This window comes from Rattus norvegicus, chromosome 19 (assembly GCF_036323735.1).
Source record: "Rattus norvegicus strain BN/NHsdMcwi chromosome 19, GRCr8, whole genome shotgun sequence".
NCBI lineage: Eukaryota > Metazoa > Chordata > Mammalia > Rodentia > Muridae > Rattus > Rattus norvegicus.
In genome coordinates this window covers 38,199,446-38,220,861 of record NC_086037.1, presented here as the reverse complement: position 1 = coordinate 38,220,861, position 21,416 = coordinate 38,199,446, and the positions used below count along the sequence as shown (strand labels likewise).

General features: G+C 42.3%; 2 protein-coding genes and 1 pseudogene across 5 annotated transcripts in view; 2 read left to right on the top strand and 1 right to left on the bottom strand.

The window, feature by feature from the left end:
- The window catches only part of Dlg5l12 (discs large MAGUK scaffold protein 5 like 12), a 41,669-nt gene that overhangs the window by 16,198 nt on the left and 4,055 nt on the right, over positions 1–21,416 (bottom strand). For 2 of the 4 annotated variants that reach the window (XM_063278599.1, XM_039098180.2), the window contains exons 5-6: positions 21,200–21,305; positions 20,870–21,076 (exon numbers count right to left, since the gene is read on the bottom strand). In XM_063278599.1, the coding sequence (XP_063134669.1) occupies positions 21,241–21,305 (65 nt within the window). In that variant the 3' untranslated portion in view covers positions 20,870–21,076; positions 21,200–21,240. Of the gene's footprint in view, positions 1–20,869; positions 21,077–21,199; positions 21,306–21,416 lie in introns of those variants that run through there. The other 2 variants (XM_063278598.1, XM_063278600.1) reach the window with 1 other exon arrangement.
- On the top strand, positions 2,297–7,345 carry LOC134483504 (disks large homolog 5-like). Its single transcript, XM_063278746.1, has 5 exons — positions 2,297–2,486; positions 3,635–3,794; positions 5,094–5,237; positions 5,870–6,032; positions 6,749–7,345. Exons 1-3 carry the CDS (start codon positions 2,366–2,368, stop codon positions 5,206–5,208), a joined length of 396 nt encoding a protein of 131 aa, XP_063134816.1. The 5' UTR covers positions 2,297–2,365; the 3' UTR covers positions 5,209–5,237; positions 5,870–6,032; positions 6,749–7,345.
- On the top strand, positions 13,478–15,620 carry LOC134483680 (zinc finger CCCH-type antiviral protein 1-like; annotated as a pseudogene).

The following is a 21,416-nucleotide window of genomic DNA, read 5'->3' as shown; positions in this document are numbered from 1 at the left end:
ATAATAGAGGGCAACAATGATTGACTATACCCAATTCTATAAAAAACAAAACTCAGGAAACCTGGTCCTTGGCAGCAATGTACCAAGAAACATCTTGGATCGGGGGAGGGAGGGTGCATGAATTCTGCCAAGCAATGAACTCAGATAGGTGGGGTTGGGAGAAAGATGTCTGGTCACATAGCCCACTAGATTCACATTGTATCATCTTGATTTAATCTAAGGACAAAGAAGTGGAGTATCTCTGATGGCTTTCTTCTAACCCTTGTAAGGATAACTGGTGTTTGAACTCAGTTCTTCACAATTTTTGCTGGGGCAGCAACACTCAGGGAAGCATGAGATTGCCATAGGCACAGTATTATGCTAGAAATGCTGAGTAGATGATACTAAGTTGTTCAGATGGTGATACTCATTTGCAGGCATTCTTAACCTGGACCTAAGGAAGGAGAGATCAAGGTACTTAGAATAGAGAGATCATTTCCAGTTCTTTTCTACCATTCCAGAATGAAAGACTGGTCGGCAGAGAATGGTAAAAATTCAAGAATTGGTAGATGATGCTGTGAATGAAGGGTGGGGTCCGTGCTGGTTTTAGACAGGGTCTCAATTACCCCATGTTGTCCTCTTCCTTGCTCGTCAGGTTCACTTTGAACTCAGATAAACCTGCTTCCACTTTCCAATACACAGTCTTACAAAGGTGCCTCCAAGGACGGTGAGGACAGCATTATCCATTGAGAATTGAGGTATGTAACCCACAACTATAGCTTTATCCACGTCTACCAGCCATTTCAGATCGTTGCTGTAATATACCTGACAATCAAGGACACAGAAAAATAACTTCATATAATACAAGGACATGGTGATCATATCCTGTGTTGTTCTGTATGTTGTGGATGAGGTTTGTTAAAAAGACAATATTGCACAAAGCTTTATATAGGACCCATCAGATTAAGGGTCACTATGCACTGTCATAGCTAAAATGGCCTAGTCAGAAGTGACCACTGGATCACTCTTCTGTAACTTCACATGAGAGGCTTGTGCTTTTTTGTGTTTTTTCTCTTTCTTTCTTTTTTTTTTAAAGATTTGTTTATTTTATGCATATGAGTACACTGTAGCTGTCTTCAGACACACCAGAAGAGGGCATCAGATCTCATTACAGATGGTTGTGAGCCACCATGTGGTTGCTGGGATTTGAACTCAGGACCTCTGGAAGAGCAGTCAGTGCTCTTAACCACTGAGCCATCTCTCCAGCCCTTCTCTTTCTTTCTTTCTTTCTTTCTTTCTTTCTTTCTTTCCTTCTTTCTTTCTTTCTTTCTTTCTTGTTTGTTTATTTATTTGTTTATTGCTTTCTGTGTTGTCAGGAAGATAGTTCAAGTCATGGAACTGCCCCCAAAATCTGAGTTATGCATCTGATCAATTAGTATTAGTGTATGCATTCAATAAAATAACTTGTTTTTTTTTTTTACTACGATAGATGGTTTTGTGTTTTGTGGGCTGACCCATGAACCAGAAGAGAAGATGCTCGTTTCTTACTCTGTCCACTGAGTTATGTCCCTAGGCTTGTCCTACTACTTTGGCTGCACCCCCACATCTGCTGACCTTATGTTTTTCATATAGAATCGCATGTTAGAGCTCAGAGAGTCCTGTAAGCAATCCTGCTTTGGTAACTTAAGTGCAAAGAGGAGAGCCCCACACTCAGCCTGAGGGTGCATTCACTGGTGGATCCAATATTTCAGTTTCCTCTGCCAACAGATCTCCACATTGAGGCCAGGACCACAATGAATACAATTCTTTCTCCTAAGGAATCTGGTGGCAACTGTCAAATGTTAAGCACAAAGCTTCAGGTTGTACCCATAACACACACCCACATTGCAAACTACCCTGCAGGCTATTTCTGGGTGTGATTTCATGCACCTGCACAGGATGAGACAGGAGACCTCTTTGGCTACTTATTTGAACTGGTGTGATTTCTCAGTAATCTTTAATGGGTAACATTGCTGACTGAGGAGAATTTGATGTAGGATGAAACATGTCTGTGCAGGGATTCGGGAGGAAGCACTCATTTAGATACATAGCAATGACTTAGGTTTTTCCAATCAATCCTAGAGCCAAATTTGGCTTTGGAAGCCTGTGGTGCTCAGCGGTTATGCCACAGGGAAGTCTCTTAAAAAGGGCACATCAACTTTTGCTCAGGAGAGGGAGAACATTAGCAGGGAGGCAAAGTCTGTTATCCATGACATCAGCCATCCCGTCTTGGAAATTCTATTATCTCCTAGAGAGTCCTTGGAATCCCTGTGATGTCACCAGTGTTGTAGTGACAACCAGTTCCATAATTTTTCTCTCTTAGTGTCCAAAGGATATATCCACAGGCATGTTTGCCCGTCTTTGCAGGCGCTTTGGGAGAGTTGATGTTGATGGAGAAGAGTCTAGAGTGAAGCAAATGAAACCTGAAAGTAATGATGGACACAGGACGTGGTCATGTGGAATGTGGAGTAAGTTCTGGGCAGTGTATGTTGAGCTTATTGTCAGGGGTGTGCATGGCGACTTCATCTGGCCTTTACAGCAATGGGCCACAACCACTGGAACATCTCCAAAGATATTGAATTCCTTGATTATCACAATTCCTGAAAGTCAAGGTTTTCACATCATTAGTTTCTCCATAACCACATGGAGGATAAGGCAATGCCTATGCTATTATTCTGTGACCTTCTAGCCTTTACTTTTACAGTGCATTTGGTGTATTAAATTGTTATAATAACATCATCATGAGTCATGGAGGGGATAACTTTTCTGAATTAAACAGGGCATCAATGTACTTCACTCTCATTGCTTCTTTAAATTCAGTGACTATCTGACAGTAGTAACAGGGAGAGAATTGTGCTCCTGGCCATGACCTTATATTCTTAGAACTCCTCTGACTACCTCTGCTGACAGGGCCAACCTTACCTTCATGTATTAGAGGTTCTGTGTGGCAGATATTTTTCTACAGTAGCCAAACTCTTTGGAGCGGGTAGACCAAGAAAGAGCCTGTAACCTATTGGCAGTTCTGGGGCATTTGTCATTTCAGTAGGGGGAATTGATAACTCTGTTGAATATGTCCTCACCCTGCATGACTTTTTTTTTTTTTTGGTTCTTTTTTTTCGGAGCTGGGGACCGAACCCAGGACCTTGCGCTTCCTAGGTAAGCGCTCTACCATTGAGCTAAATCCCCAGCCCCCCTGCATGACTTTTTAATACAAAGTTATTGGACTATAGTAACAGGGTAGGATATCTGAGTATCCCTGATCACTCAAATCTTTGTGGATGCTGAATTGATGATCTGACTTCTGAAACCACAGGGGTGAGGGTCCTGAAACCAGGTTGTAGCCTGTGTAGCTGTTAATAATCCTGGAGAAGGCATCTCTCTGGTACTTGTAAGCCTGTGTCAGCAGGCATAGAGAACACCTGGCTGCTTACATCTCTTGGTCTCTATACAGTAGTGGGGGAACTGTGATCCACTTAGGAGGCCTCTTACACATAGACCAAACTCCTTGCAGCGACACTGGCTTCCAGGCATGTTCTCCTGTTTGGGCAACACTATGGTCTGTGTATGCTCTATGCATTCTCTCCATGCAGGTTCACTTGTGTTCTTCTACTTACAGAGGCCTGCAGACAAACGTCATCCCATGAAACTGTCCTAAACAAGGTGCAGGCCAACGAGAAAGAGGAGAGGCTGAATAGAGAGCTCGAGCTAACTACCAAGGAGAGAAATGAGCTGACAGATCGCCTCCTTTATGTGACAGGTGGATCTGTGAACAAGAGGTATGCACTGCGCCAAACGCTCTTGTGTCATTCACCACTGTGTAATCTCATTCTCATCTTACCCTATTAAGGTGGTGGGGTCTAGAATGCTGTGCCTCCCAAAAGACCTTGTTCTAAACCTCATCTCCCATACAGAGGAGATTCAGAACCTGACCTTTGGTCAGGAGTGAGTTTGGAAATGGACCCTCTGATTCCACCTGATGAAAACCTGAACTTGTGATCTGAGTGAAGATTTCAGAAATAAAGTCACTGGAGCATGAGTTCCCAGGGTACAATTGGAAAGCCCTTGACAGGTGGTAGCTTTGCAAGGTTCTAGGTGCTGTGAGTTTATGGAGAGTGTTTGTACTTGCTAGGAAGGTGACTGAATGCTATCATCTCCTGGCAGCAGCCTTAGGTGACAGGTCCCACATTGTTCATATCAATGCTTAACCAGAAGGCCTGAGGCTCAGGCCTGTTCCTTCTTTCTGTGTGCCTTACACTCTGAGACAGTAATGGTGCATACATTTCTACTGATTCTCATTGTGCTCTTTCCATATTTGTCTCTCTCTCTCATTCTCTGAGTCTGTTTACTTTTCTTTTCTTGTGGGTGTGTCCCAGTTTGTGTGTCTGTGTGTGCACAGGTCTGCATGCATATGCACAACTTTTATATGTTTATATGTCCCTCCACACTTGGAATTTAGGGGTCTGTTTTTGGCCTCAGGATTTACCTGTACAATAGTTTCATGGAGGTGTGAGTCCTTTATTTTGGAAGCCCCACTTTCAACAGCACAGTTCTTTGCTATGTGGTCACATTTGTCTGTACATTTGTATGCCTTGGGCAGATTATAAGTTTGTGGCAATATCTGGTCCCATCTCCTTAATTATGTGTACTGTCTGCCTCTAGAATGTTAGTTATTCAGCTTGTAACATTCCAGTTGTCAAAACAGGAAGAATTAAATCAGAGATTTCTGTGTGTGTGTGTGTGTGTGTGTGTGTGTGTGTGTGTGTGTGTGTGTGTGTGTGTGTTTGTGTGTGTGTGTGTGGTAGCGTAAGAGCTGTGGCCTAGGCTCTGGATAGCATAACAGGTTTGAATGCAGATCCAGCCCTCCTGATTGAAAAAAGTGAGCCAGGGAACCCTTTATCTGGGTACTTAGCTTCTGTTGTCCTGGGCGCACAATTTCAAGTTTCTAAAGCTGAAGAAGATTCCAAAATGTAGAATTCAGAAAGTGTCCTTCCAGGGCTGGGGTAGTACAGGACCCAGCCTGAGTTCATATAATCCTAAATGCTGATCTTCTTTTGGTTCTATCTTCCTGGGGCCAGCCCCTACTTCAGGCCAAATCCATTTTATGAAAAATTGAAGATAAAGGAGAAAGAGGTCATGTCATTACTGCACAACTTAGACACAAACAACATTCAACATCGTGAGAAATTTTAGGAGCTCAGGAAGGAGATTCACTTCTATCGGTAAGAACTGGTCAGAAGGGCCCATCACTTGGGGAATGGCAATTTCTGCCTCTCTTTGTTCTGGACTGGAGAGCCTGCAGCTCTGAGTCCATCTCTTCTGCTGTTTAAATATCACTGTGCCGTGGGTCTTTTGGACTCAGTTTCAGTTCCATAAGAGACTGTCACTTATCACCACAGTGTCTATGCATCTTTAGAAGGCTCTGGATAGAAGTACACTGATTCAGGCATCAGAGTGTTATTAGGCCGACCTGGGCCTCTGGGGTCATAGCAGGTTTAACAAAGCTCAATGTGTGGACCACATGGTTAGCATGACCTTCCCTTGGTTCTACTGTCCTCTTGTGGTTATTTGCTGGCTACTAATTGATGTTGCCCTCATGCATTGGGCTTTCATGGATTTTTGTAGATCCCTTGTTCTTTTGGACAGACATGGACTCTTATTGGTGCTTGGGTCACAGAAACAATTTATTCTTCCCTGAATTGGCTGTTTGCCTTTTGTGCAGCAGCCTTACATGTATGGAGTGTATTCTATGAAGTCTTTATGGGTATCTGGGTCCTGGTGGAGTTTGTGGGATTTGGCAGTTGGAATGGGAGGAAGAGGCTTCATTATCTTACTATGCAGAGTGTGTTTCCAGCAACCTGCACAGCCAGCTCCTGATGGACCAGGCATGTATGAAGAAGAAGTTGGTCACATTGAAGCAGGAGTGCAAGGAGGTACAGCGATATTTGTTTGAGTTGAACCCGAATGATGAAGAAGAACGGGAGAAGACCAGCAACCTCCAGACCCAGCAAAATTTGGTAGGAACAAGCAGCTGAGTCAGATTAACAATGTCTGATACCATTTGCCTATTGGATACATCTTTGCTTTCCCCTATCACCATTCTAATCTCCCCAAACCCAATCAGTCACCCACCTCATGTGATGTAGTTATTCATTGTTCTGTCTATGCACAAGTATTCTGGGATGTTAACCACTTTTCAGAAACTGAATTATGGGCAAGTATACTTTTCTGCCCTTTTTGAAACTGCAGTCCAGAAATGGTGACAGAGGAATAACATATCACATTACTGCATCTCCCTGTCACAGATTGGGTGCTATGAGGAGTTTGGAACAAGTTCTAAGTCCTGTGACAAAGGCCATACAGGGGTCATGTGATGGTTGGAAGCACCTTGCAGGGATAAGAACCAAGTGCAAATGGCAAATGAGTCCTTGTCATTGGCTTTGATCAGGGTATCATGTGGCCTTCTCCTTTCTTCCTGCAACCCAAGTAGGTCTCTTCCCATTTCCCCGTTCTTGGTTTGCCCTGGTAGAGTCTGAGGAGTAGCTTGTTATCCCACAGTACTGTGAGGGTTGCTGGTGATGTTCCCCACCCTGCAGAGATATTAGCAATGATTTCAGTGAAAAGATCAGTGCTGTCTGTCCAATGCAGCTGAAGGGACAGAAGGCAGCAACTTGACAGCTGGTATGCCTGTCCCCACCAAATCAGTGTCTTAATAGCTGCCTTCTTCTCCCAGGTCTCAGAAACTGCAGGAGAGATGGCATAGGACGTATCCCAGGAAGACAGCCCCCTGAAGAATGAGTTTCTTTCTCAGGAGTTCCCTGTGACGACAATCCTCACAGTCAAAGACTTTTTTTGGGTGAATATTCTTCTTCTCAGTTAATTTCCTCAATGTTTAGAGACCCTAAATTTATGTATCTGTATGCCGGCCTGTCTGATTGAGGTCTTTCTCCTTTCTCATACCGACAACACCATTTGAGAGACAACTGAGGGGACTGCCTTTACATCTCGTGTTCTAGAGGAGAAACAGCACTACAACTTGTTTCTAAATGCTCATTAAGAAAATGCTGTTAAGAAATAGTTTTTGATATGATTTTCATTGAAGTTTTCTTTTTGTTGTTTTATAGTTATATATTCTTGTTACTGTTATTCATTTTTTAACCATTCTATCTTCTTTTTTTTCTTCTTTTTTTTTTTTTTTTTTTTCGGAGCTGGGGACCGAACCCAGGGCCTTGCGCTTGCTAGGCAAGCGCTCTACCACTGAGCTAAATCCCCAACCCCTTTTTTAACCATTCTAATTGTTCATTTTATCCCTGTTTTTTGTAAATTGTACTCCTTATGAATAAAAGTTGATTTGTACTCTTGACTCTTAAGACCATCTTCGTTATTCAAGGGTCCTTTCCCCTCCTGGAGATGTAGAACTTACAGCTAGATATGGATCTTTGCGTGGCCCAGTGAATTCAAAGCCACCAAGGGGTACACAGGGTGATAGTGTCTTTTGTGTGGATATGTGACTTTTTTTATGGACACACACTTTATGATGTAATCACCCCCATACTGTATCCATGCTGTCATGTATTCTGCTCATCCTATTCTATATCAGTCTACAACACACATTCCTTATTGACTGTGTGCCCAGATATTGAGTAACACACACTCATGCCTGTAGAGCTTCAGAAAGAATGACAACTTTCACGAAGGAATAGAGAAGTAATCCTAATCGAGAACCATGCGCCTCAGTTTTTCTTACAATGCAGCATCAGTATTAAACCACAGAGATAATGACCGTCAAAGTCATTTTGGGAAATAGGTTTTTGTAGGAGCTGTTTTACTTGATCATTCATATGCTGTTTTTTATTGTTGCTGATTATATTTATTTTTATCATTTAACTCAATGGATCTCTTTTTTCAACTGTATGTATGTATGTATGTATGTATGTATGTATGTATGTATGTATGCACTCCTGAGTGCATTTCCCTCAATATCCAGAAGAGGGAATAACATTCCCCATTATATATGATTGTTAGGGACCATGTGGTTCTTCTGAGAGAGCAGCAGATGCTCTAACCTGGGAGTCATCACCACAGCTCCTGTAGGTAGCTTTTGTCCTTCCAGGGCATGTGCTGTACTAGGTGGACACGATCACCTCCCATTTAAGAGAGAGATCACAGGAGATGTGTATGTACAGGTGGTTGAGCAGTGCCTGCTCAATGTGGTAGGCTGCTAGGCATCCATACCGGGTTCTGGTGCCTCCACTGCTCATTGTGCATTCAGGATCATCCTCCAGCATCACTCAGTTTCAATTCCAAACAGATCTCTCACTTACTATCAGTGATGATTATATAGATTATGCACATCTGATAAAGTACAGAAGAGACTAGTCTCCTTCTACAGGCCAACTTGGCATAATGAATTCTTTTGATAGAAAGCAAGATAATTATCTTAATCTATGCAGTTTAATGCTAACAGCACCATCCAATACCTAGGATACTTTCTACTGACATGTGTGACATGAGACGAAACAGTCCCTGTCATCCCTCACCTGAATAAACTTCCTTAGAGGACAGTGTAGTTGGAGGGTCCTTCTCTCCTCTCCAAGACAGAGAAACATTTCCAGTCTTCAGACAAGTGTGTCAGCCATTGTCCAGTGACTGTCTTGAGATGTCCACATTGTCAGCTGAGTGTCTTCATCCAGTCTGCCCTGGAATTGGCTGTTGGCATCTTTATAATCACAATTAACTGTAAGCAGGGTCAGATTTTGGGGGTTAACCAGTCTTGAGTTCCACAAATTAGCATTAAATATAAGCAGAATTAGGCCAATACACTACAGGGATTTCTTTAGTTTTGTTTTGGTGTAAGTTTTCATTTACCTTTTCACTTTTTGATTTTGGCTACTTTTTTACTAATTGGTTATTTTATTCATTTATATTTCAAATGTTGTCCCGCTTTCCAGACTCCCCTCATCAAATCTTACATCCCATTTCTGCTCAGCTTTGCCTATATGACAGTGTTCCCCCACCCACACATATCCATTCCCACCTCACAACTCCAGGATCTGCTTTTGGTGGGGCAACAGGCCTCAGTGTAGTCAATGGCCTCCCACCACATGGATGCCACTTAAGTCAATCCTCTTCTACACAGTTACCTAGAACCATAGACCCATCCTTGCATACACTTTGGCTGGCAGTTTGGTCCCTAGGAGCTGGGGGATGGATGACAGAGGGTCTGGTTAGATATTAAAGACCAATGATTGCTGCTTTCTTGTCTTTTTCTGGTTATGGGTGAAATTATGTTTGTGTGCTTCTCTTTTTTGAAATCATTGAAAGATTATTAATTTCTTGGTTTTTCTTGGGTATAGTTTAGCTCTTTGTCTTGCAGTTTTCCTATTATCCTCGGTTATGCCTTCTTAGTGAAAAAATATTGTTTAAATTTGGTTTTGTCATAAAATATCTTGGTTTCTCCATTCAGGGTAATTGAGAATTAGGCTGGGTATAGGAATCGGGGTCTGCATTACATCTGTCCAAGATTTTTTGGCTTTTGGAGTCTATGTTGAGCAGTCTAGTATAATTTAGATAGGTCTGAATTCATTTGTTACTGGATATTTATACCTCACCCTGTTTAATATTCTTTCTTTGATCTGTGCATTTAATATTTTAATTATTATGTGAGTGGAGGAAATTTTTCTGGTTAAATTTATTTTGTGTTCTTTAGGCTTATTGTACCTTTATGGCCTTTTATTTCTTTACCTTATGGAAGTTTTCTGCTATGATTTGTTGAAGATGTTTACTGGACTTATGAACTGGTAATCTCAATTCTCTTCTATATCTCTTATCCTTATGTTTGGACTTTTAATTGTGTCCTGAAATTCATGGATGTTTGGATTCAATAAACCATACATGTTTATCTGAGATGAGTATTTTGTGCTTTGTGGGTGACCTCCTTTACCCCAACTGTTCCATTTAGTAGCACGTTGGATAATGAGACTTGGTCAGGAATGGTGACCTCTTCCCATAAACTATATGAAAATAGGGAGGTGACTTTATGTGTGTCACGTATCAGTAGTCTCCTGGGTGGTTTTGGTCCCCAGTTGGCCATATGCAACAGTTTCAAAAGCCCAGGATTGATGTCCCTTGGGATTCCCATGATGATGCACACAGACATGACAGAAAAAGACCAGAATTCACAGGACAGTACTTGATTTAAGTAATAGAGAGAACATTACTAAGTTATGTTACAAAATATTTGACCACACTGTGATCTCCATGAATGCAATATTTAATGAAAAACGATTGTGTGGTATAGCATCGCCAGGGCACAGACATTTAATGCAAGAGCTCTTTGTTTACTGTGAACATGGTCTTTATTACTGTTCAGCTCACCTATCTCACTCCTTTACTGCAAAGCTAAAAGGGCACTTAGGTCTAGAACAGATCAAGGCACAACTTGATAAGAAATGAAGATAACTAAGGCAATGGAAAGTCTTTCAGTTGAAGGATTTTTAAGAAAGTGTGCAGAGGGAGCTACAATGCTCTTCTTCTGGGGGAACAGTGAATTAGGAAGGACAGTAGGGAGCTTTACTTAAATACAGCATCTGACTCCTGAGACTTCATTGGTAAAATTAAGGTCTGGAATTTTGCGTTGTAAAACAACACATTGGCTCTGCAGGTTTTGGCAAGAACCATGGACAGAGAGATCACGCCAACTGGGAACAATCTGAATAGAAATCGGGTTTCTTAAGTCATTGGAGAAGTCCTCAAGGAGAGAGGAATGAATGGGTAGCACCATAATAGAAGGCTTTAGGATCTCGTACAGTGCTACTCTAGATGCCTTGAAAATAGAAGCAGAAAATGTAAAGCTAAAATGACTTCACAGGAATTAGCTCAATTCTCATTATGATTATTTCATATTGGAATTTTATACTTGATTCATTCTTTAAAAGTTTTAAAATAAGAGCCTTCTCTTTTAATGCGAGGCTGTCTTAGAATCACAAAATGCTTATACCTGTCTGGCACCCCGCATCTAACACTATCAGGATAGAAATTCTACTTTTAAATGCGTCACCATCCACAGCTTCCATTTAACCAGCAGGTTCCATGCCAGGCAGACACTGAGCAGGTTGTATGTTCTGTTAATCTCCACAACAACCCAATTCAGCAGAAACACCTCCATTTTACATGTGAAGAAATCACAGCTCAAAGCAAATGAGTATCAGGGTCCCATCAGTCTCACTGGCTGTCACTCAGACCCACATCCTTCTCTGTAAAGGGAAGCCATGGGCCTGATGTGGCTGTGCAAGCTGACTCTGCTGAGATGATCAATGCTATTCTTGACCCTGGAAGAATTTAAGACAAGGTGACCCCACAGACTCCTGGGATAGATTCTGCCTCTGGGTTCTAGGGTGGGACACAGTATCCCTTGCTGTGGGTCTCTACTCATCTGAGGAGTCTGTTCCCATGTGTCAGCTTATATGGCAGTGGCCTCAACATTACTAGTGCTGGAACCCTTTAATACAGCTCTTCATACTGTGATGATCCCCTCCATAAAATTATTTCATTCCTACTTTATAAGTGATATTGCTACTCTTATAAGGCATAATATGCAAGGTATCCTATATCAAAGTATCTGCTACATAATTTCTGTGAATTGATCACAACTCACAAGTTGAGAAAATTGCCCTGTAAATTTTTTTTTATGGGAAAGCCTTCATCTCAGAAAGACCTGGAGCAGTTGTAAGACCAGAGACACCCTGAAGTAGTGACAAGTTTTAGCAGACCCAAAGGCTGCTTGCCTTAATGACAAAAGAGATTGCTGGCTAACGGCACAATCTGAAATCGCTGTCCTCAGGACATTTCTTACCTCAGTTTTCCCCCATTACAATGTCTGTCACCTTGTACTTATCTGTCCAGGAAGCCAGTCCCTGTAGTCTCTAATACAGACAGAATGTTAAAGGCAAGAATGCTTTCCCTCTGTTGGCCCACAGTCACTTCTACAGAAGTAAGTTCAAATCCCCTGAGGGTAAATGTGTGTCTCTCACATGTGTGTGAGACTTGAAATGGTATCCTTTTGAGTTGACAAAAACCTACACTCACATCAGATTTACAACTGATCAACAATTATTTTCATGAGAACACAGAGGCTGGCCAGGCCTGCAGAGTCAGATCCCCTCCCTGCCTGGGATCATCCCACCCACAGCAGACTTAAGCTTCACCTATCAGCTGTTATCAGAAAAATGTCACCTTAAGATTCTGAGTCCACATCTGCACAACCTCTGAAGTTGTTCAATGGCTGATATGGGGGTTTGTTCCAGGTTAATATCATTCTGGCCTCCTCTCTCCCCTGGGCTGCCCTCTGTTCTCTCAGGTCTGTTGGTCTTGGAAGGACCTAGGTTCAACTCAAGGCCTGGGGGGGAGGTGGGGAGGACCTTTTGATGTGGGAATCAGTATGGATCAAGGATGTAGCCCCACTCTGACTGGGCAAGTAAGCTCCAGGAAATCTTCTCCAGTCACACAGCTGGGTCATGTGTGAGCCAACAACTGTTTAAAAGCTGTTTAAAGAGCTCCTTGCTTTCTCCTGGAAGAAACACTCAGGGGTTGACTGTCACTTCTGAACCTTCTGTTCTCTGTCACTTCTCAGAAGGGGCACTTTGCTCTAACTCCTCCATGGGACCCACCCAGCATTGTGTCTGGAGGATCCTATGGTGTTGCAGCTCTGAGCTGGGAGGGGTAGCTCTCACACTGACTTGAAGAAGCCTGTTTTCACAGCTGATCTAGATCTGAGGAAAAGATGCTTTTAAAGAAGCATGTGAAAGTATCTCCTGCAGGAGAGCCAACCCTACAGGGAAAGTCACACAGGACAGGGAAAAGGGGCTTCCCAACTTCCACGGGGCGGGTGAACCAGGGAGGGCACAGGATGGTTGGGGAGTTTATGAAAAGCCTGCACCTCCCTGAAAGTCTTCCAGAAACCCTACATCCCACCACTATCCCAGGCTCACAGGTGAGGCTCAGCAAAGCCTGCCTCCTACTGGGGTTCTGCAAAGTAAACCTGGAGTGGTGAACTGGGGAAAACACTTCAGGGGAGGGGGAGACACAAGTCCCCAGGGCCAAGCCTGGCATCTATTCATTTGTCTCTGGCTTCCAGGTGTTGCCTAGTACAGGGCTTGGCGAGCCCGGATCTCAGAAGTCTTTGGCCAAAGAAGTGAGAGCCAACAGGGCAGTGCAAACCAAGGCAGGGCAAAGCAGAGCCAGGCAGAGCAAAGCCAAGCTCCACCAGTCAGCTGATAAGCTATGGGCATGCAGGACCAGCAGGAGCAGGGCTAGCCCTTGCCCTTCTGGCAGGGCGTCCGAACCCAGAGGTGATGTGAAGAGTAGTGGAACTCACAGCCACTTGTCCTCCAGCTGTGTCTGCCATTGCAAGGTGAGCAAGAAGTCTAAGAGGCTCCCGGGATCCACCTATTTCCGGACCACCATGTACTCGCCATTGTCCATGTTGAAGGCTGTGCTAGCCGCTGCAGAAGCCCCGTGGACAGGTAGAGCAAGCACAACTGGTTGGCAACCACCTTGGGCGCCTGTGGTGAGACCCAGGCCAAGTGGCCACAGAGGGATGCCAGTAAGCCTGGTCCCAGGGCTAAGCCTGCTCAAACAGAGGTGGCTGAAGCTCTGCTGGTCCCTCCCACCGCGCATGCCCCACCCCTGGCAGGCTGGTGCTCTCTGTGCCTAGCTCCCCCACACCTGCAGCTCCCAGCCACTCAATGAGCCTCACTTTATTCTTGTGAGCCATAATGGCTTCTCATAAAAGCTCATTGTGAAAGTGGATTGATAAGATGAAATCCTTAGAAGAAAACTTGAGAGACTTATGAAAACGAACAAGAAAGTTCTCTTCCTAGTAGCAGCCTGGCAGTTCCAAACTCAGGGCACCTCATGTCCAGGCTGGAACTCAGCATGCATTGTTGTGGAGAACCTGTTTGCTTAAGGCACTTGCTTCCCATTCATTCTCCTGGGAGGATTACTTTAATTTTTTAATTTTTATTGGATATTTCTTCATTTCCATTTCATGTGTTATCCCACTTCCCAGTTTCGATTTTCCATGAGACTGGAGACCAGGCAGGGATCACTCTGTAGGTGATGGCTACTACTGAAGCCTGTGGCTTCAATCTCAAGTGCAGCCAGGGACCCTGCTACAGATTGGCCAAAACTCTGTAAGCTTACTCTGCTTGGTCAGTGCCACTATGCACAGTCCCAGAGAAACCTCTGCAAATATTCTCACCAAGTTCTTTAGGAACAAAGCTTCCAGGTCCTAAAGAATCATGAGCTCTCTGGGCTTATCCAAGACCTGGTCATCTTCCTGGTACAGAGCAATGCTTTTCTGGTGCAGGAGTTACTACAAAGGAGACAGCCATAAACAGATCTGCTTGAAGCCACAGGCATGCAAGACAGCCCAAGTCTGTGAGCACTTCACCCAGGGCAACTGCAGTTACCTCAACTGTCTCAGGTCTCATAACCTGATGGACAGAAAGGTGTTGACCTCCGCGTGACTGAGCATGGTCTGAGTTCTGATGGGGTCCAGAACATCCAGGACATCTGCAACAACAAACACATTAGGAGGCGACCCACAGCCATGAGAGCTCCCTCTCCACATCACAGAGGCAGGTCACAGAGAGACAGAGCATAAGCAGAGACGGCTTCCTTCCAAACAGTCTAGGATTTCTCTCACATGTCTCATTTTGGCATCTGGTTCACCTAACCCAGATGTCACTAGCTGTAATGATTCCCTGGAAGATGTGTCTACAGCTGTCACTCAGGAGGTCAAGAACCCGGGGACCCAGGACTCTGCACAGCTTTCCTTGGTGTCATCTAAGGCTGCTGGTGTCTGAGGACCCAGTCACATGAGAGCAAGCCAGGGGTTTTCTGAGAATGGAGATCTGGATGGCTTCTTTTCTAGGAATCCTACTGATTCGTTGTAAGCTCCTGCCTCCTCTGCTGGCTTTCCTCTTGATGCAGCAAAAAGAAATGAAGTCATGTCCTTGAAAACAGGCATGCCTTCTAGACACTGCAAGGAGGTCAAGAGAAAGAATGAGGCTCCAGATTTTGATTACATCCCATTTTAAATGGTTCTATTGATGGGGTGACAATGGAAAAAGCAACAGACTCAGGAATTCTAGGTAAAAGGGCCATAGTCAACTGTCTAGAGGAAGTGATACTACCTAGCAACCATTGGATGAGTGTGGGTAAGTCCCATCATCTCCACAAAGAACAACTGTCGGTGTCCAGGACATGCATTGCTGCATATTACCTACGGAGGAATGCATATTACCTACATCTGCCCATAAAACCCCGAATTGCTCTCATCAAGGAAGGATAAAACTCCTAATGTCTACTAAAGTAGTGCCACTGAATTTCCTGTGAAATCAGCAGTTGCTGGAGGAAAACAAGCAGTCTGTTCTGGAATCGACAGTCTGAAAAGCCAGGTCCAGACTATGCCTTGTAAGAGGTCTACCCCTCCCCAGGGTAGGAACAAACTGCCTCAGTGGCCTCTGTCTTTCTCAAGCCTCAGAGTTGCAGCCTCTGGGAGCCCTGGCAAGAACTTCACCCATGCCTCTGTGAGCCCATAAGGATGTCATTGGAACCTGCTGAGTGTCTCCTATGCTTTAGGATTTCCCATAGATGACTTGGAAACAGAACCAGACAATGAAAAGCTCAATGTCTTCCCTGCAAATACCCCAATATTGATTATAATCATTCACATTAATATTTGCTATTTCTTTATTCTTCTTAGACATAATGGCTTACTGCACACGCTCAATATAAAAGTGAATTAATAAGATAAAAGCCCTGAAATTAATTAATTAATTAATTTATTTATTTATTTACAGAGACTTATAAACAAGAAGAAAAATATTCAGACATAAGCAAAAGAATTTAGACAAGGGCCTAATACACTATCACAGAAGGACACTAAATGTGAGTGGCTCAAGATTTTTAGAAAACTAATCTTAGTTTCTCCAATGATGACACACCAGCCTACACTTAGTACTACCAAAGGTATGGAAAATTTAATGGAATTTATTATGCTAGATTTTAGTAAGCTTAAATAAGTCATCCCTTCATGTAGTATGTATTACTCCTATGTGAAGTAGATGGTAAATTCATGAACAGTAGAGAACAGAAGTAGACCTCGAGACTGGAAAAGTTGGGCAACAGTATTGTTGGAAGCTGGTCTTCCGTTTCATGTTAAAGGTGGTAGAAAGGGGAAACCTATGACTACAAACAAGACAAACAAAAATCAGGTGAGAGGCAATGACATTTCCCAGGATGCGTTGCTAGATAAAGGAATACTGAGTTTTAAGGCCAGCTTGAATTGGATGAATAGCCCTAGGCTCCCTGTCATGTAGTGGTTAAAATTTTCAGAGCAATGGAATCAATGCTCACAAAAGAGGTCCAACTCAATTTCCAAAACGCCCAAAAAAAGCCCACACTAAATATTTGCAAAGATTGACATCAGCTACTAAAAAAATATCAGATTCAATGGACCAAAAACTAGGGATCGAATCTTAGTCATTTGAAAGTGCTAATTCAGGATGCAAAAAGGGGTTTTTATTTTAAATACAAGGTCAGCAGTAATAGAGGAATCCCTTAGAGTTGGGACTGATACTAGATATCACATTTATGATGCTAATTATTCAGAAGTAACTTCTAAAAATCTTAAGAACAGTCTAGATGACAGATATTTTAATTGTGATAAGCAAGGCCACTTGAAAAGAGAATTTACTATTACTTTATATTATAATTTAAAATCAGGAACAGTGATACCTCCTCAAGTTCTTCAACGCTAACAGTTTGTTTTAGTTATCCACGGTGAGGTTGTTTGAATAACAAAGGTTCGGGGTGTCAGTATGAAGAAGTGAGACCTTGTTGAAATAGATGTGGCCTTGTCTGAGGAAGTGTGTCACTGTGGGAGAACTGAGACTCTCTTCCTGGCTTCCCATGACACAGCCTTCTCCTGTTGGCATTTAGTACAGGTTGGAAACCCATGGTCAATCCAATGCCAAGACTATCTGGAAGCCATGATGCTCCTGCCAAGATGATAATGGGCTGAACCTTTGACACTGTAACTCAAACCCAATTAAAGTTGTCCTTTATAACTGTTGTCCTTTATAAAAAGCGTTTTGGTCACTGTGTGTCTTCACAGTAATAGAAACCCAAATTAAGATTCTCTGCTTTAAAAAAAAAAAGATTCTCTGCTTTTTGTTTTTCTGGATGAACTTAAGAAGTGAGAAAGCAAGGTCTGAAAACAAGCCTGTAACAAATTTGATGTGAATTTGTTAAAATTTCATTTAATTGCATTAAATGTATACATAACTTTGGTAAAATATCCATTTTTATGGTTTTATTCCTAGCTATCCATGAGCATGAGATTTCTTTCCTTCCAATGATAACTACCTCTGTTTTTTTCTTCAGATTTCAAGACCATGTTATATAAGGTTTTCACACATATAGTTATAGTTAGATCATGGATTTTTATATTCTTTGTGGCTAGTATAAACTGTTTGCTTTCCTCATTTCCTTCTCAGCCTGCTTATCATTTCAATAAATACAGCTTCTGACTTTTTTTAGTTCATTTTGTATCTAGTCACAATCCTAAAGTTGATTATCAGCTGTAGAATGTTTCTGGTGGACCCTTTGGCATATCTTATACTTTCGCATTATGTCCACATAGCAATAATTTGCCTTTTTCTTTCCCATTGGTAACTCCTTCATTCTTTATGGATTTTAGAGTTCTAGATATAGATTCAAGTTCTATCTTGAATTGATATAGACAGAGTGAATAGCTCTATCTTGGCCCTGATTTTAGTGAAATTGGTATAAGATTTTCTCCATTGAGTTTGATGTTGCCTATTGACTTTGTGTTTATTGCTTTTATTATGCATAGGTATGTACCTTGTATCCCTCTACTCTGCAGGACTTTTAACAGCAAAGTGTGTAGACTATTTTAGGATCTAATAAGATAATAATGTGGTTTATTTTCAGTGGGGTTATATTGGTATATTTCATTAGTGGATGTTCCTATATTGAATCACTCCTGAATCCCTGAGAAGAAGCCTACTTGATCATAGTAGGTGATTTGTTTGATGTGATCTTGGATTCTGAGTGGGAGTATTTAAATGAATCAGTGACCATCAATGTTCATGATGGAACTTTCTCTCTAATTCCCTTTTCATGTTTACTATTGTGTGGTTTAGACACCAGGTTGATAATGGCCTCAGAGAAGGAGTTTGGCAATGTTCCTTCTCTTTCAATTCAGTGGAATAATTGAAGCACTATTGTTATTAGGTCTTCATTAGAGGTCTGGTTGAAAGGATGCATTAAAGCCATGTGACCCTGATATTTTTTTTTTAATTTTTGGAGTGGCAGCGTTTAATGACTGTATCTATTGTCTTATAGAATTATTCAGTTACCTTCCCAGATCTGGATTTCACATGGTAATTGTTATCTGTCTAGAAAAATCACCAATATCAAATGGAGAGTTCAGTGTTCTGGATCATAGGTCTCTCAGGTAAGATCTAATGATTGTTGAATTCGCCCAGTGTTTATTGTAATATCCCCCTTTTCATTTCTGATTTTGTTAATTTATGTATTGTCTCTGGTGTGTAGTTAGTTTGAGGAGGGGGTTGTTTCTCTTGTGAATCTTCTGAAAAAGCAGCTCTTGCTTTGCTTGGCCCTTTGTATTCTTCTCTCTGTTTGTAATTGATTGATTTTAGTCCTGAGTTTATTTCATGCCATCAAATCCTACCAGACTCTCTATAGGATGAGGCTTTGCCTCACCTTGGTAAGAGCAGAATCAATAAATGAAGCTTATGCTGCTCTCTGTAGTGGTGATGACATCACAATCTCACTGAAAACCATGCACACCCTGGTTTCAGGCTGTATTAAAGTAGCCCACCATTTCAGTGTTCCCTGCAAGGTGCCAGGTGCCATGGGACAGTAGTAACATAATTCTCCATGCACATTGACAGTTTTCGCTAGGGCCTTCTGAATCATTTTATAAAAATTTACAGTGAGTTCATGGGTGCACAAACATACACGCACACACACACACACACACACACACACACACTGTACTGACATGGTACACATTCTTTGCACACCAAAAATAAAGTGAGCATTAATAAAAACACACCAATAATGGAATTGATGGAGGGAACTGTGGGGAAGCTGGGGCTTAGAGTTACTTAAAGGCCCTATGCAGGCTCTCCTTTTGATGGAGGCTAAACTTCAAGGGCAATGGGTTCTTTATTTTCTTCCTCTACAACATACAGTGAGGGGTAGGGTGGAACATAGGGCTTTGAGCATGTTTGGCAAGTACTGTAACACTGAATTAATTCCTAGGGCTGGAACCCTATTAACGTTCTACAAAATTACAGGGCAGGCTGGATGAAGACACTCATCTGACAATGTGGACATCTCAAGACAGGCACTGGACAATGGCTGACAGACTTGTCTGAAGACTGGAAATGAAGGCCCCTCTGACTATGCTGTACTCTAAGGACAGTTTATTCAGGTAAGGGATGACATGAACTATTGCCTCACGTCACAGATGTCAGTAGAAATTAACCAAGGTATTGTAGGCTGCAGGTAGCATTAACAGGACAAATCACACTGTGTTGTGAAAACTTATAAAGTATGCGTATGTGTAGCAAGACCTAGGCCTCTCACAGTTTCTAAGATAGTAACTGAGAACCTCCATATAGTAGTAATGTGATAGTGTGGTGTTAATATAGTTCCGACTAGTTTTTATTGTGACACAGATGACTCTTTTTGTGCCATGGTCTGCTTATAATGAATGACTAGAAGACCTAAGCTTGACAATAACCAAAGACGACATTGCTTCTCTAGCTGCTGAGATTTAAAAGCCCTGTTGTGACAGCAACTGTTTTGGACATTCTGGATAATTCCTTCTGTTCTTAACTTTCTGAGTAACATCCACTCTGAGGAAGTTAGTTCAATTTCATAAACTGGAAATCTGTCACCTGGAAAAAATACATTCTCAATACGATCCCAGATTGGCCATGGAAAAAGGGTAGCTTGAACTGTCCCACCTAGGTTCTGGGCCTGCACAGGCCTGCTCTCCAAAGGAAACCTGTGTTCACAGCTGTAGGCTGCATTCACTGTGGATGCTCTTGAGGTTCCTCCCTAAACTGCTTGGTTTAAAATAATTTTCATGCTAACAATCAAAGAACTCATTATGCCAATCTGGCCAACAGGAAGCTAGTTTCTATTCTGTATTTTATCAGATGCGCAAAATACATATGGTCATCATTGACAACAGGTAAACGATCTGCTCTAATATGGAAACTAAGTGATGCTGGAGGATGATCCTGACCCACAATGAGCAGTGGGAACACCAGAGCCCTGTAGGGATGCCTGGCAACCTAACACATTGAGCATGCACAGCTCAGTAAGTTCCCTGTGAACACACATCTCCTGAGATCTCTCTATTTAATTGGAGGTGATCCTGTCCACCTAGTACAGCACCTCATGTGGAATAACAAAAGCCACCTGCAGGAGCTGTGGTGATGACTCACAGGTTAGAGCATCTGCTGCTCTCTCAGAAGAACCACATGGACCCTAACAATTGAGTAAAGCATGTCAGTGATTACATCATAAAGTGTGTGTCAGAGAAACAGCCACATTATCCACACAAAAGACACACTGGGTACCCCTTGGTGACTTTGAATTCACTTATTAGCCCAGGCTCCATGGAACATGCAGAGATCCATCTCTAGCTGTCAGTTCTAAGTCCACAGGGGGGGGGGGGACACAGAATCATTGAGTAAGAATGATGGTCTTAAGACTCAAGAGATAGAATTCAATTTTTATTCATAAGAAATTCATTTTTACAAAGAAAAAGGATGAAAATGAATAAATATAAATATTTTAAAATATTTGAAAAGTGAAAAATAGTAACAAGAACATTTAGGAATATTTAGAAGCACAGATGTATTGCTGTTTCTCCTCTAGCACACATAATGAAAGGTGGTCTCCCAAGTTGTCTCTCAAGTCGTGTTTTCTGAAAAAGAAAGGGAGTAAGACCTCAATCAGTCATGCTGGCTTAGTGATATATAAATTCAGGGTCTTTAAGAAATGACTAATTAACTATGAGGAAGAATATTCATCTAAAATATGTTGTTACCATTCAGGATGTTTGTCATCAGGGACTCCTGAGAAAGCAACTTATTCCTCAGGAAGCTCTCTTACTGGTGTGTGTCCAGTTCCAGCTCTCTTGCACTTTCTGAGACCTGGGTGAGGAAGGCAGTTTTTCAGACACTGATTTGGTGGGGAAATGCATGCCAGCTGTCAGAATGCTGCCTTCTACCACCTCAGTTCTATTGGACAGTCAACATGGACCT